Source organism: Thamnophis elegans, chromosome 12 (genome assembly GCF_009769535.1).
Source record: "Thamnophis elegans isolate rThaEle1 chromosome 12, rThaEle1.pri, whole genome shotgun sequence".
Taxonomy (NCBI): domain Eukaryota; kingdom Metazoa; phylum Chordata; class Lepidosauria; order Squamata; family Colubridae; genus Thamnophis; species Thamnophis elegans.
Window position 1 is genome coordinate 49,697,799 of NC_045552.1, and position 16,696 is coordinate 49,714,494.

The 16,696-nt window shown below is 40.3% G+C and overlaps 1 protein-coding gene across 2 annotated transcripts in view; it reads right to left on the minus strand.

Moving 5' to 3' along the window:
* Positions 1-16,696, minus strand: part of DIAPH2 (diaphanous related formin 2) — a 339,263-nt gene that overhangs the window by 198,392 nt on the left and 124,175 nt on the right. For both annotated transcript variants that reach the window (XM_032227728.1, XM_032227726.1), the window contains 4 exons: positions 10,943-11,044; positions 9,957-10,051; positions 6,394-6,495; positions 425-664 (listed from right to left, as the gene is read on the minus strand). In XM_032227728.1, coding sequence (XP_032083619.1) covers positions 425-664; positions 6,394-6,495; positions 9,957-10,051; positions 10,943-11,044 — 539 coding nt within the window. The remainder of the gene's footprint in view (positions 1-424; positions 665-6,393; positions 6,496-9,956; positions 10,052-10,942; positions 11,045-16,696) is intronic.

A 16,696-nucleotide genomic window follows, 5' to 3' on the forward strand; every position in this document is an offset into this window, starting at 1 on the left:
CTCTCTCTCTCTCTCTCTCTCTCTCTCTCTCTCTCTATCTATCTATCTATCTATCTATCTATCTATCTATCTATCTATCTTTATCTATCTATCTATCTTTATCTATCTATCTATCTATCTATCTATCTATCTATCTATATCTATCCATCCATCCATCCATCCATCATCCATCCATCCATATCTGTCTGTCTGTCTCTCTCTCTCTGTCTTCCCCTACCTATCAATTTATCACCTGCTCCTCAATACTTGTCATTATGGGTAGGACTTGGGAAGTAGAAGCAACATTCCAGTTTAAAAAGAGATTTCACACACACACACACACAAACACACTAACACACTCACAAACAGAAAGTGGGTGAAGAAAAATGTACTGGCACTTGAAAAATGTATTTTTACATGGTATTTTTATATGGTTCACACTCACCTTGCAAAGGAAACTAATATTAAAACCCAGCGATTGGGCATTTCTTGAGCCGGAATTCATGTAGTTCCCAATCATTAGCACCAGTTCTAAAAGCTTAGTGAAGCTTTCACTCTTCTTCAGCTCCTCACACGCGATCGTGACAGCCATGATGCCCGGCTTGATGTTGTTGATGTGCTCTTCAAACGTGAGCTTGAAAAGGATCCCGTTGAGACGAGGCTGCAGCAGTTTCACTGAGCTCATCTGGAAAGGAAGAGGAGGAAAGGGTGGGGGGGGAAATAAGATGCTTCAGAGAGTAAAACGGATGAATGGCAACATTTCTAGGGGTTTTTTGCACAGGCGTAGGAATGTACAGCTTATTTAAATTAGGTACTTGTTGGTTGGTTGGCTGGCTGGCTGGCTGGCTGGCTGGTTGATTGGTTGGTTTTTCAACCTAAAGAAAATAAAAATTGCTCCCAGGCTTAATGAATTAATTTCATGGATAGAAAGACATATAGATAGAAGAGAGAGGGGGGAGGGGGTGGAGGAAGAGGTAGGGGGTGGTGGAGGAGGTTTGTGTGTGTGTATGTGTGTATGTATGTATGTGTGTGTGTGTATCTATCTATCTATCTATCTATCTATCTATCTATCTATCTATCTATCTATCTATCTATCTATCTATCTATCAGTGGTGGATTTCCACTTTTTTTACAACCAGTTCGCTTGCAGAAGCGTCTTGGGGGGGGGGAGGTTGGAGGGAGCCTCTTACCAGTTTGCCCGATCTGGGCCAAAACAGGAGCAATTCACCTCTAGTCTGTATGTATGCAGAAAAATTATATTTATAGGATACATTATCTGATAGAGGTTGTACCACTGTTGGTTCTGCTATGGCTGTGTTCTAACCTAGGCTTCATCAAATCATGAAACAGACTCCTTGTCCCATCCCAAAAATCCTTTTTATTTGGCTAATGTGAATTCCTAGCATTCACATCCAGCAAAGTCCCGGCAAATAGTCTTTCAAGGGTGAATTGCAAACACAGACCTTATCAGTCCTTGGAGGGTTGCCAGGTCGACAGTTTCCAGAGGCAATGCTGTACAAGGAAATACTTGGCAAGGGGTCTCTCAGATAAGAAAATCTTCACCCTAATGAACTAATTCTCTCCTACAAACATCACTCCCCTTTTGCTCCTATTTATTCCCTATAGGAGGGGCCATTCACTGTCCCTTTGTGCCTTTACTCCCGAGTCAACCTCTGTTCCTTAATTGTACCCTTCTCCTGACAGCTCTGCATATGCGCACATCGGGAACAGGCTCCAGCTGTTCTTCAGCTCCACTGATATCCGATTCCAAAGGCAGCTGATAACTGGCATATGGCTCTGCCCCCCTCTCTGCCTCCGACACAGAGCCTTCATCAGAGCCTTCCCCAGACTCCAGGACTGGGCCATCTTCCTCCCCAACCTCCTCACTGTCCGAATCTGCTGCCAGCTCTGCTGGCCGCTGGCAGGCCACAACAGGGTGGATAAAGAAACCTATCAAAAAACTGGAGAGGAGGAGGAGGAGGAGGAGGAGGAGGAGGAGGAGGAGGAGGAGGAGGAGGAGGAGGAGGAGGAGGAGGAGGAGGAGGAGGAGGAGGAGGAGGAGGAAATAAGATCCTGACAACTTATATGAGCAAATACTGAAATATTGAATAAATATTACAATGCACGTTGTCTGATGATTTTTTTCTTCTTCCTGCTTTCTCAATAACGCATCCTGTCATTTTATTTCTCCAAATAGTTTTATCAATGCCCATTTGAGATAGTAAAAACACTTTTCCCCCTTGACAATATTCTCCAAAGTGATATTACTGTAGAGATTTCTATATACAGTGCATTTTAAAGAAGGATAACCATTATAAGCAAAACTCAGCCTTCCATTAGCTTGATAAAAGCCCTTGTGATATGCATTGCCAAAGATTTATAGAACTATATTTAATCTCCATTTAGAAAGATGTTGACCTCCGTTGCAGAGTTTCTATTGTGGTTAGGAGCAGCATAACAATCGTGCAAATAATATTGATGTATACCAACAAGGGCAGGAATATATACAATTACTAAATGCTTTTTAGTGTCGCTGCAGAATTATAGCTTACTAAGCCCTGATGTAAGCCTGGAAAACAATTGAACTGAAAACCATGACAGTTGTCAGATATGATTCTACGTTGCACTTCATAAGACCTAGATTTTGGCTTTATGATTCCCTCTGTAAAGTGCCCACGGATACTGAATGCAATTGCATAATATGGAAGTGTTCAGTTCCATTATGAAGTCACCGTCCATCAAAACACCACCAAGGAAATTTCATTTTTCAACCTGATCCATATTAAAAAGAGAAGGCAACAAATAGCCTTTAAAAGCTGTTACAAGTACTTTATTTCCCTACAGACCTTCCGATAGATTTATGCTTTTGCTACTTAAAGCGTTTCTAAATGGCTTTTTCCTCCTTTGAGCACCTAAAATAACCAGACTCTTTCACCCTGGTGGATCTCCTTCAAGGGGGTTGTTTTTCTGTCATCCTGAAGGTCAAATGGTATTCTTAAAAGGAGTTAAATCCATAATTCATGTCAGGCGGAGAAAAGTTAATTCCTCTAAATTGTGTCCCAATCCAATCATGCATCTACATGCTTGGGAAACTGGCTTGTCATATTTAAGCACTAAATTACATTATTATTTTTTTGCTTCATATTTATTATTCTGATCTTCCAATAAAGATTAAGGGCTGAGCAGGAGAAGGGAAGACAAAAGGGAGAGAATTAGAGGGAGAACTGAAGAAATAATAAATGCAATTAACATTATTGTACTTGAGGTATGTATGTGACAATTAAATTGTATATTTGTTGTTAATGTTTTCTTTAGATTACCGTGGTGAAATTCATAATATATGTCAGGAAGTGCTTATTAAATACTATATCATTTCTTTGTATCAGAGAAATCCCAAATAAGAAACATTAAATCAACATCAAAACTATAAACAGTTTTGAACATGTCAATTTTCATATCTGAAGTATCAACTTTAGTAATGTTTCTTTGTTTTCCATCATTCAATGTCATCTTCCTCAAAATCACTGCAAAACTTTTTTTTTAATTACACTAGGATACAATTCCAAATGCTGTACCTAATTTGAAGACATAATTCATCTTAATGTTTCATCTAAATGAAAATGCGATGCTCCGATTTTCATGCACAAATAAGAATATTAAGCTAATTAGACTGTTATAATAAGTCACCTAATTAGAAAGTGTGACTTTTCCAAATGAATTTTGAACATCCAATTTTGACCTTTATTAGATTTGATGGGTATATTGATTATCCAATTAAGGCCTTATATTAATCATTAACTTACCTAATGTGTATATGCAAATAGGTGTATGCATTCTGAAGAACGAAAACAATCTCTCACCTTCAGATGCAAATTGTAAGCCACCTATACGTTTTAAACACCAGGTCTCAGATTATTATAAGCAAGATCCCTTTTACCAATGATGTCTATAAAATCTATAAAAAAATGATCAGATTTTATAAGCAGCACCTTTGAAAGGTTCAATGTGATTGCATAGCAACAATGTGATCCTATAATTTCATTATTTAACAAGCCTCTCTAACAAACAGCACATCTTATACATGTACATATATGTATGGGAAAGTTGGTTTTCAGTTAAAATATGAGTTAGATGTCATATATTAGCACATCTGGGTGACTTAGTTAAAAGCTGTCAGGCTAAAGCAAAGAACAATGTGTGATCATCCAGCCAAAATTCATTTCTTTATTTGCTTGCATACAATAGACAGAATCTTGCCAGAGTAAGCTCTTACTACTCTCATCCAAATGGATAAGTAGGCTCTAGGCAATGGCTATTCTTACACTTTTCCTCTATCTCTTATCCAGCTCTGGCCTGGGTTGTCTCTTATCTGTGTGTCCCCTCACTTTCTCCCTCCCCCCTCTCAACAAAGCCTAAATTAAAATAATACTTCTTCAAAGAATACAAATTGGGGCAAAATAAGATTAGAAATGATTCTGGAAGGTCTAGCTATTATGAATGTATTTGGGCCCACATAAGCAAACAGGTTATAAGGTTGAAAACATCATTTGAGCAGAGGTTTAGGACTACCTTGAAAAAATGCATGGGAATTAAGTTTCAGACCCAAGAGGTTAAATGGTAATACAAAAGGTGGGTCAAAGAGATATTGAAAGGACAAAGAAGAGCATCCTTTAGCTCCTAATCGCTTTCCACTCATATATATGCTCTGTGCTCCATAAACAGGTGAATCTTCTCTAAGTCCCGCAGAATTCTTTGTAATACGCAAAACAATAATAAAAATGTATTTGTGTGTAAGCTGTGGATTTGCAGATAAGTAGAACAACTGCCAGAGATTAATGCTCCCTTGCCAAAATAGGACCTCAACACTGTGTGAATAAATTATGAAATCCCTACGCGTTTCAACATGGCAAAAATTCTCCCATGGATGTGATGGTTCTTAAATGAACTGTTATTTTGGATAATTACAGCAGTTCACCATGTAAGGGGATGATTCGCTCTAACCTTAAAGGTAAAAGGTAAAGGTTCCCCTCGCACATATATGCTAGTCATTCCCAACTCTAGGGGATGGTGCTCATCTCCGTCTCAAAGCCAAACAGCCAGCGCTGTGCAAAGATGTCTCCATGGTCATGTGGCTAGCATGACTAAACACCGAAGGCGCGTAGAACGCTGTTACATTCCCACCTAAGGTGGTTCCTATTTTTCTATTTGCATTTTTACCTGCTTTCGAATTGCTAGATTGGCAGAAGCTGGGACAAGTAACGAGAACTCACTCCATTACGCAGTGCTAGGGATTTGAACCGCTGAACTTCCATTCTTTATGATTGGCAAGCTCAGCGTCTTAGCCACTGAGCCACCTTTTGCTCTAATCTTGCCCAATGGTGGGTTTTTTTTAATGCAATGTGATTATATGGGATGCACTCTGAAAAATTTACTCTGCCTAGAACATCTCGGAATCCGAAGAGACCCAAAAGAAGCTTTAATGACAAGTGTGAGAAAATATGGGGATTCTGTTCCAAAGGAAAAGACATTCACATGTCTTGATGGAGCCCTAAGGGAAGATAAACGGGTAAAAGAAACAAAGACTTCTGACAGCGTAACAGAAAGAAAACCAGAGGAACTACAATCAACACCTATAAAACTGTTAATATAGAAATATGGTTCAAATTGAGTGGTATCTTTTTTTCTCCCTTGCCAAGAAGTTTTCTTTTCCTAGACTCTACCTCATAGTGTCCCTTGAAGCCATATTTTTAGCTTTGATGAAACTGTAATATCTACTTTAGAGGAAGGTACTAGATGAAAATATCCAAGTGACTTTGTATTTTGTAACATTATTCTGACCTTTTTTTTTCCTCCCCAAGAATCTTTTGGCAGTATTAATGGATTAAAATATTTTTTTTTATCCTTGCAGGCTATTCTGCAGCAAAGTTGGAAAAAGAGATTCCAAGTATCTTTCATTCCACAATTAATTCCACCATCTGACCAGAGATTAGGGATCCAGCTAGGTGGCCACATCTAGCTAACCTTTGATCATCATGAAACATAAGGTCAGGCATGATTAAGAATTTTAGCTAGAGTAGAAGTAGAGTAAGTATTTTATGGAAAGGAGAGGAGGGGAAAGGAGAGGAAAAGAGGAGAGGAGAGGAAGGGCAGGAGGAGGAGGAGGAGGAGGAGGAGGAGGAGGAGGAGGAGGAGGAGGAGGAGGAGGAGGAAAGAGGAATGGTAGGTGAAAGAGGAGAGAAGAGGAAGGGCAGGAGAAGCAGGAGAAGCAGGAGGAGAAAAGAGGAAGGGCAGGAGAAAAGAGGGGAGGGGAGGAGAGGAAGGGGAGGAGAAGCAGAAGGAGAAGGAGGAGGAGGAGAATGAGAAGGAGAAAAGAGGAAGGGCAGGAGAAAGGAGAGGAGAGACAATTCAACTTACCACAACCCCAAACTGTTCCGACTCACAGAGATCATCATATTCGTTCTTCAGTTCAGCTAAGGCATTAAGTTCTTTTTGTTCAGGGAGATTTTTAACCAAGTTCTAATGTGAGAAACAGAAATTAGAGATTACTGCTCTTCTCTCTCTCAGAAAGGAAGACAACAATTAATGGTTTTCACACTGTCCCACACATCTATCTCCCAGCATACAACAGTGTCCAATCGTATCAAAGAGTGATTTGCGGTAGTTAAAAAGACTGTGGTGTCTCTTTAATGTCCTAAACTTGCAAAATGCATTATAACTTCAAATGATTATTTTGATATCCATTGAGCAATTACTTTTTCATGAAAAGCAGATCTCCCCCCCCCCCTTAATTCACAGGCAGGCAATTCCCAGATATTATTCATTGTTTGGGAATTATTTCAATCACTACCCGTTCAATATATTGAAAACATTTCTGCTGAATTTTTAGCAAAGGGTTGTGTATGCCCTGGCTCCAAATATAATGAGGTGATCCTATAACCTTGAAATATGAGTCTGTGGTTTCTTTCCATATATTCATGGCTCGCTTAACAATGTTCTCGCTCAGCAAGAGAAATTGTGGTCGTACATCAAGGCCTATCTGCAATCAACCTTAGATGGAATCAAGAGTGTTTGAGTTCAATCATTAACGTTCCAGAGCTGGTTCCTGACTTCCATTCATAAAAAATGGATGAAAATGTCTATAGAACAGCGAGGAAAAAGGAAAACTACAACTTTCAAAATTTGAAATCGGCATTGCAAGTTGGATTGTTTGTGCATTGTTTTGGAGTGGTACGGTGGCCTAGAGGAGAAGCTCTTGCCTCACAATCAGGAGGCTGTGAGTTTGATCCTAGGTAGAGATGGGTGGATGGATGGATGGATGGATGGATGGATGGATGGATGGATGGATGGATGGTTGGTTGGTTGGTTGGTTGGTTGGTATTGATGAATGGATGGTACGGTGGCCTAGAGGTAGAGCTCTCATCTCATAATCAGGAGGCTGTGAGTTCGATCCTAGGTAGAGATAGATGGATGGTTGGGGGGGGGGGATGGATGGATGGATGGATGGATGGATGGATGGATGGATGGATGGTACAGTGGCCTAGAGGTGGTGCTCTCATCTCACAATCAGGAGGCTGTGACTTCGATCCTAGGAAGAGATAGATGGATGGTTGGTTGGTTGGGGGGGATGGATGGATGGATTGATGGATGGATGGATGGATGGGTGGGTGGATGGTACGGTGGCCTAGAGGTGGAGCTCTCATCTCATAAATATAACAAATGTAACAAAAAGGCAACAGTAAAAAAATATTGGGTTCTGTCTGGATGGTCTCTTGTGACGAGCCGAAGGACAGAGAATGGAAGTAGTGATCTTCCTCCTATATTTGAGCATACCGGAGGTTGTAAAATCTAAATAGATACCTTTCAGCCTGGCTGTGTGTTTGTGTGTTTGTGTGTGTGTGTAGGTAGGTAGGTAGGTAGGTAGGTTGGTTGGTTCAAATCCCAGTAAGGGTATGGCTAGCTGATGAGAGCTAAATAGCTTGAAATAGATCTATACTAGTCTCCCTTTATTTATTTATGAGCAAAAATATAACAAATGTAACAAAAAGGCAACAGTAAAAAAATATTGGGTTCTGTCTGGATGGTCTCTTGTGACGAGCCGATGGACAGAGAATGGAAGTAGTGATCTTCCTCCCATATTTGGGCATACCGGGCATTGTAATATATATATATTTCTGAGTAGAACCCACATATCCAAATAGAGAAAGTGAAAAGAAGGTATTTGTGACAGTATTGAAGAAACATAGTGTTTAATCTCTCATGCGTCATATCTCTAATTTTGCAGCACGTCAGCACAGAGATGTTAAAAACTGCCCATTAAACCAAACCGAGACATCACTTAAACTACTTTTCACATTTCGGCAATAATTTAGCAGAAACTTTTTATTTTCTGAAAATGTTAATTGCACACTTAAAGGTTAGTTAAGTGAAAATATTGAAACAGGTGCCCTTTCTTGCATTCAAAAATATCACCTTTCCTTCCTGTTTCAAAACAACTCATTAAAGTGATACAGTTTCTTGGGCCGGCTTTTGTGGATTTTCATTATTAAACCTATCATAACAGATAGAGATGAGCTGAAAGCCTCGTTTCCAATTCAAAGTCATTTCTAACAGGCTCTGAATTGGTATTATTGAACAATTCTTCAATATGACTGCTTATTAAGGTTTTTTTTTAAAAAAAAATATTATTATACGAAGCATCAGAATACTCCGTAAAACAGGGGTGTCAAACTTGATTTCATTGAGGGCTGCATCAGGATTGTATTTCACCTTGGGGTGGGTGCAACCAAGGTGGGTGTGGCCAGCTCGACATCACTCGTGTCAGGGGCGCTTGTTGTGGCCCGAGTGCTCCGCCAGCGAAAACAGGCTCCCGAGCTCCGTTTTCGGCCGTGTTGGCCGCCTGCAACCTTCTCCTAGCAAAAGTGGAGCTTGAGGGGGGGAGGGATGCTTTTGTTGTTTTCAGGACCGCCCCGCAGGCCCGATCTAAGCATGATCCAGCCCCGGGGCCTTGAGTTTGACACCCCTGTCGTAAAAGATCCAGCTACTCCATGGTTGTCTGTTTCTGATTCTTGTTATCTGTGACCCCAAGTTTTCTAGATTTGCTAAAGCAAAATTCACACCAACTAAAATATTGAGATGACACAAATAATTAGATCGCTACGGTACGCTAAAAAGGGTTTTAAAATAATTGTGAATCAACATGCATATTTGTGAATGTGGTCCAGGGATAAAATTCAGCAGGTTCTGGAGAACCGGTAAAGGAAATTTTGAATAGTTCAGACAACTGTCAAATACCACCCCTGGCTGGCCCCAGAGTGGGGTGGGAATGGAGATTGCAATATGCTCCCCCTGCCATGCTCACCCAGCCAGACCCAAAAGAACTGGTAGTAAAAAAAAAAATGGTTCACCAACAAAAGGGTGCCCGACAAAAGGGCGCCCAACGAAACCATGGTGACAAAACCACAAGTTCTAAACCACGCCGACGAATGAGCACTGAAGTGCACCTACAACAGCGCGCCGACAGAAGCGCACTCTAAACCTAACCCTAACCCTGACTCTAACCCTTACCTTAACTTAAATCACGTTTCTGTCAGTGCGCTGTTGTAGGCGCGCTGTTGTCGGCACATTGATGACGTTGTGGGTTTTGCGCCGTGGTTTTGTCGGCGCGCTTTTGTCATGCGCACATTTGTCGGGTCACAAAAAAAATTGAATTTCACCACTGATGTGATCCTTTTGTTCCCTGCTAGGAACATCTCATCCATGTGCATCAGCTGGAATTCTCCCTCCCCATTTTTAAGGATTAGCATCATTGAAGGCTTTCAGCATATTACTTTGGACATAAATCGGAATTTTAAACACTCCTCCGACGTTAAAGCATATAATTTTGACATTGGATGCAAACTCCACAACCAGCTTGAGATGTCCACACAGCTTCATAAGAGAGTTACATTTGATTCAAAGAAAATGGCATCGTAACTTACCTGAATTAATGCTTCACTTAGTTTTGCTTCATCCACTTCTAATATAATGTGCTTTATTTCTTCGTAAGGCATGCGGAAAGATCCCAGGAAAATAGCTGAAATGACACACCATCATAATTTGAGAGAGGACATTAAATGAATGCCTCTTGTATATTTTATGGTGAAACGCATGGATTTTATCGACTCGTAATCTGAAGACAGGTTTATACCTATTTTATGCATTGTACTGCATTGTATGAAATAAAACACCATTTTATACAATGAAGTTGTGGTGTGAAGGATAAAAATATAACCTAGAAATGTAGGCAACATGGTACAAGTCTGGGGACAGATATACAATATCTGAAAATACTGATGCTGTGTTGTGTGTGGGTGTGTGTGGGTGTGATACCTTGGTATTCAACTGTTTTTAAAATGATCCAATTTGGCACTCAACACATGTTGACGTTTGTTCCAATACTCGTTGTTTGTTTAGTAGTAAAAGCACAAGCTGGAACTTATTGCTGTTAGCTTGTGACTTTCTTACATTATTTCTTGTGGGAAAAATTGTTTGGTACTCACCATTTTGGGTACTCATCACATCTCGTGGAACCAGTTAATGATTAGTACCAAAGTATCTCCCTCCTTCCCTCCCTCCCTCCCTCTTTCTGTGTATAATGTTAATACAGTTAAGTTCTAACACTTTAATTCTTAGATTCATGAAAGAAAACACCACTATCAAACTGAACCCAGATCCTAATGAAGGAACAACCAATCAAAACAGAGCTTTGTTACATATCTCTTGTCATCCATTTCTGCTGAAGAAATGGTATCTCCACAGGATACTGCTAATGAAAACAAGGGCCGAGAAGACAATATAATCCATTCCTATAATAATTTACTTCTAAATATTAAATGATAAATCTATTCTTTATATTATTTTTGAAAAGGCTGAAGGGAAAAAATATATTCAAATGAGCCCTGGATAAAATGACTATATTACATACACAAATTTTGGGCAGTCTTCCCATCCAATATTCTTAATTCTTTCACTTTCTTCTTGGGCATCGTTATCTTCTTCTCCTCCACATTCTCCACCGTCTTTTTCACTACAAAGCAAAAAAAAAAAAAGTCCTTGATTATTTACATACACAGAAACCTTTAAAATGCCAGAGTTGGTTTTCTACATTTTCTTAAGATCTTGCTTAATTAAAAGAACAAAAAAATATCAAGTGAATGTGTATGTTAAAAAGAATGGGATTAAGACCCACAAAGAGTAACATTTGAATTTTGTTTTGGGATTGAAAAGATGATTTTGATAAGGCTGGGCTACAGTTGTGCAACAACAATGCTCACAATAGAATCCCTTATGCAACAAGGCTCGAAACTTTGGGCTTCGACAACCTGGAACTACGCTGCCTACAATCTGACCTAAGCATAGTACACAAAATTGTCTGCTACAACGTCCTACCTGTCAACGACTTCTTCAGCTTCAACATCAATAATACGCGGGCAAACAATAGGTACAAACTCAAGGTAAACCGTTTCAAACTCGACTGCAGAAAATATGACTTCAGCAACAGAGTGGTCAACGCCTGGAACGCTCTACCTGACTCCGTTGTTACATCCTCAAACCGCCACAGCTTCAACCTTAAACTATCTACCGTGGACCTCACCCCATTCCTAAGAGGTCCGTCAAGGGGGCGTGCATATGTGCCCCCTACCGTCCCTGTCCCCATTTATTTGTACTCATTCCCTTTGTTCATGTCCATGTTTATACTTATACCTGTTGTCTTGTATATGTTTGACAAACCAAATAAATAAAAATAAATAAATTTAGAGTTTCAACCAATTACAAAATAGACTTTCCATCATCTTGGCCCTACTCAACTGGTTGTCTCCAAGACCCACAATTTCTTTCTCAGCATGTTAGGGCCTCCTACTGGTTTGCATCCAACACAACACCAAACTGTGTTTGATTTATTCCACAATCCTGGCAGGTTAATTTAAAACCCAGCCAAGGGAGCTGGGAAGGAGCTACAGGTGTCGGAGAAGGCAGAGTTAAACGCTTCACAAAACAAAATAAAAAACCGAAGTGTCTATATTAAACCTGTTGGTAAGCAACCGAGATTTTGTTTTCGGTGAAGACGGCGATCTATTTTGTGAGCCCTCACGTGTTTGTTTATTCAAGCCGGAGAGAAAGAGCTGATGCAACATGCTGCAAGAGATTGTTTTCCAGATTATGCTTATGTGATGAGCTCCATGTGCAGCTGAGGAGGCTATCGTACTGACTATCCCTGAAATTAATGGATCCCCGGGAAAGGATAATTTTATTGTGACACCTGCTTTATACCTGCACTTGTAACAATGACATTTGACAACGTGAACGAGAACGGTAGAGGAAATTAAACGCAGCCAGTTGTTCTGGTGACAAGGAAAACCCAAAAGAAGGTTGCAATGGTTGAGAGACTTAATTAACTAAAACTTCACTATTAGCCTATCCCAAAATCTGGAAACACATGGGTTTTGAAAATGAACAGCTGCATTCTACTTAATGTACTCTCACACCTGATCATTAACTCAATTACTGATCTCCATTAAACATTACCTCTACACAATTTAACAGTTATAATGTTAAGACAAAGCAAAATATTGAACACCGGTGGCGACAAGGTAAAGTCTACAGGATAAAATGCTTGAATAAGGAATTTTAAAGGGTAAAAACCTCACCCTTGGGTGCAAAATTGTACTGCAAAAAAATATCTTGATATATCAAAGGCTCTTCTCTGAGCTCAAGGTGGTATACACAACACACTTGTGTTTTTTTTTTTTCAAAAACCTGTTTGTTCTCAAAACTCTCCTGACAATCAAAATTCTTTACCAACCAGACCTGCAACCTACCTTCCCTGCCAAACTGGGTGGGTAGGACAGGATGATGTCAGAGGTGGGTTTCTGCTGGTTCGGCCCGGATTGGGCAAACCGGTAGTGGTGGAAGCGGGAGGCTCCACACATCCGCCAGGATGCTTCTGCGCAGAAGTGTAACACATGTGCACGAGTGTGCACGCACACATGAGTGAACCCTTAGTAAAAAATAAATGGAAACCCACCACTGGATGATGTGAATAGGACAAGATAGTTCCTCAAGTATCCTTGCCCCATGCCATCAAGTCTTTTCAATTCTGTCTTATCTATTTTTACACAACAAATTGCACTAACATTGAGAGTAGAATATAATAACAGAGTTGGAAGGGACCTTGGAGGCAACTTTCCCAACATCAGAGATCTCTCCAACGAGTCTTTTCTCATTTGGTGGCCAAACTATTTGAGCTTCAGCTTCACTATCTGTCCTTCCAAAGGAGAGTCAGGGTTGATTTGCTTTAGGATTGACTGGTTTGATCCCCTTTGACTGTTTTGGTCTTTGCCAAGAAGAATAGAATAGAGCTGGAAGGAACCTTGGAGGTCTTTTAGTCCAGCCCTCTGCTCAAGCAGGAGAACCTTTACCATCTCAGAGAAGTGGTTGCCCGGTCTCTTCTTAATAACCTCCAGTGATGGAGCACCCACAATTTCTGGAGGGAGGCAAGTTTTTCCACTGGTTAATTTTTCTGTCAGCAAATTTCTCCTTAGTTCTAGGTTGCTTCTCTCCTTGATTAGTTTCTTCCCATTGCTTCTTGTCCTGCCTTCTGGTGCTTTGGAGAATAGCTTGACTCCCTCTTCTTTGTGGCAGCCTCTGAGATATTGGAACACTGCTATCATGTCTCCTCTAGTCCATCTTGTCATCAGACTACACATACCCAGTTCCAGCAACCTTTCTTTATGTTTTAGCCTCCAGTCCCCTAAACATCTTGGTTGTTCTTCTCTGCACTCTTTCTAGAGTCTCAACATCTTTTTTTTACATCGTGGTGACCAAAACTACACAGTTACACAATCTCATGGTAAATGACTCATATTTACATGAATGCCTAGAAAGTGTGCCATCTAACTGACCATTCCTAAGTAGGAAAAGATTAGCTTCCATACTAATAATCACCTCTCAGTACAAATCAACAAGCCAAAAATATTTTCTGGAAGACTAACAGATCACCAATAAATCTTAATTCCATGAGTCCCCCAAGTTTAATCATACAAAATCATTACGTCAGTCATTTAATTAAAGGAAATTTAACATTTCTCCTTTTCACCTTCTCCAAGTGTGTGTACGTAGCATCACTTTCTTTTTTCATTTAATTAATATGTGCATAGCCTGTCTTTTTTTGTTTAAGGAACATTCATGTTGACTTAAACATTAAAAATTATACACTCAGAGACACAAAGTAATGTTAAGTTACACAACAGCACAACATGCTTTTGGGCTAAGCAAAGGAGACACCTCTCTAAACCAATGATTAGATGTGTTGACTCAGCTTCCCCTGGGAAGGTACTTTATAGAATAAATCCTTTAACAGAAGAGTAAGAGTTGCATACATTAATTTTCCACAAACACCTGCTAACATTTAATAGAAAATGATGCTCCCAGCTCTTATCTTGGGGGTTTCAAATTCTTTAAATGAACATCCAGGTTTTTATGTACAGATAGTCCTTGACTTAAGGGACGTGGTGGCTCAGTGGCTAAGACACTGAGCTTGTCGATCAAAAGGTTGGCAGTTCGGCGGTTCGAATCCCAAACGCCACACAATGGCGTGAGCTCCCATTACTTGTCCCAACTTCTGCCAACATAGCAGTTTGAAAGCATGTAAAAATGCAAGTAGAAAAAATAGGAACCATCTTTGGTGGGAAAGTAACAGAGTTCCATGCACCTTCGGCGTTTAGTCATGCTGGCCACATGACCACGGAGATGTCTTCAGACAACACTGGCTCTAGAGTCAGGAAGGACTAGCACATCTGTGCGAGGGGAACTTTTACATTTACCCAGTCCTCAACTTAAAACAGTTCATTTAGTGACTGTTCAAAGTTGCAAGGACTCCTGACCATTTTTTCACACTTTACGACCACTGCGGCATCACTGTGGCCACATGATCAACATTCAGTCGCTTGGTCACTTGCTCATATTTAAGAGTCACACGATCTCCTTTTGCCTCCTTCTCATGAGCAAAGTCAAGGGAGAAGTCAAATTCACTTAATGACCGTCTTACCAATTTAACAACTACAATGATTCACTTAACCATCAAGGCAAGGAAAGTTGTAAAATGAGGCTTACTTAACATACATCTCACTGACCAACAGAAATTTTGGGCTCAACCGTGGTCATAACACAAGGACTATCTGTACTCATTTTTGCACTTTTCTTAAGTAGTTCTTGATCTTCTAGGGTGGCTCACACATAGCTTGGTACATGTTGTGGTCCACCAGCGGCCAGTGGAGCTGGCGGCAGACTCGGACAGTGAGGAGGTTGGGGAGGAACATGGGCCAGTCCTGGAGTCTGGGGAAGGCTCTGATGAGGGCTCTGCATCAGAGGCAGAGGGGCGGCCAGGGTCGTATGCCGTTTATCACCTGCCTTCAGAGTCAGACATCAGTGAGGCAGACAAACAGCTGGAGCCTGTTCCCAATGTGCGCTTGCACAGAGTTGCCAGACAAAGGGAACAGCTAAAGAACAGGGGTTGACTTGGGAGTAAGGCCACAGGTGTATGGTGAATGGCCCCTCCCATAGGGAATAAATAGGAGCAAAAGGGGAGTGGTGTTTGCAAGAGACAATTTGTTAGTGTGAAGATTTGCTTGTCTGAGAGAGTCCTTGCCAAGTATTTCCTTGTACAGCGTTGCGTCAAGAAGCTGTCGACCTGGCAACTATCCAAGGACTGATAAGGTCTGTGTTTGCAATTCACCCTTGAAAGACTGTTTGCCGGGACTTTGTTGGATGTGAATGCTAGGAATTCAAATTAGCCAAATAAAAAGGGGTAGGATTTTTGGTATCAAGGAGTCTATTTCGTGATGTGGTGAAGCCTAGGTCAGAACAGTACAAGGATAAGCAAGTGTTACAAGCGAACACTGCCTATTCATTATCATAAAATCTTGCTAACGTTTTACCAGAAAGCAAATTTCCAATCCAGTGGTTTCAAAAGCCTGTTTTACAGTTGCTCCAAAAAGGACAATAAAGTTTTTAGTGCATTTTTGCATAATTATGTTATTTCAATGCTTTAGAAAAAATCCAGACAAGTCCACTTATAAAAGCTGCTTCCCTTTTCGAGGAAACTTGAAAGTACAGATTTTTTTTTTTAAAAAAAACTAGAATAAAGCAAGTGACTCTAGAGACTCCATCTCTCCGTAGCTCCAACCACTTGCAATATTTATGCTACTTTGTCTGAGAAATAATTCCCCCTCTTAGTAAAGTTGACACTGATGCTAAGAGAGCTACCGTATTCAAGATATATCGCATCTGTGCTGAAATATTCATTGGAAATGCTGACACCTTAATAAGATTTTCTTGATAGACTATGCTCTTTGACACGGAAGAAATGTATGTGTGAGGGGGTTATATTGTTTTATTGTTTTTAACAGAAAAACAACAACAACAACAAGGACAACACAACTGCAGCCAGTTCTAGGTGCACAGGATAATGTGCCTGCACATTTTCCTACAAGCAAAGTGATTATTTTCACACACATGCACAAACAAAATTCTGTTCCCCAGAAGCCCATTGTTCATGTTGAAAATGTAAACCTCAGCACTATTATTAATTAATTTGTAGATGTCTCCTGTAGTTCTGAAAATATAATTGCTTCACTTATACTTAAAAGACACACACAGTAACTAAAGCTACTAATCCAGG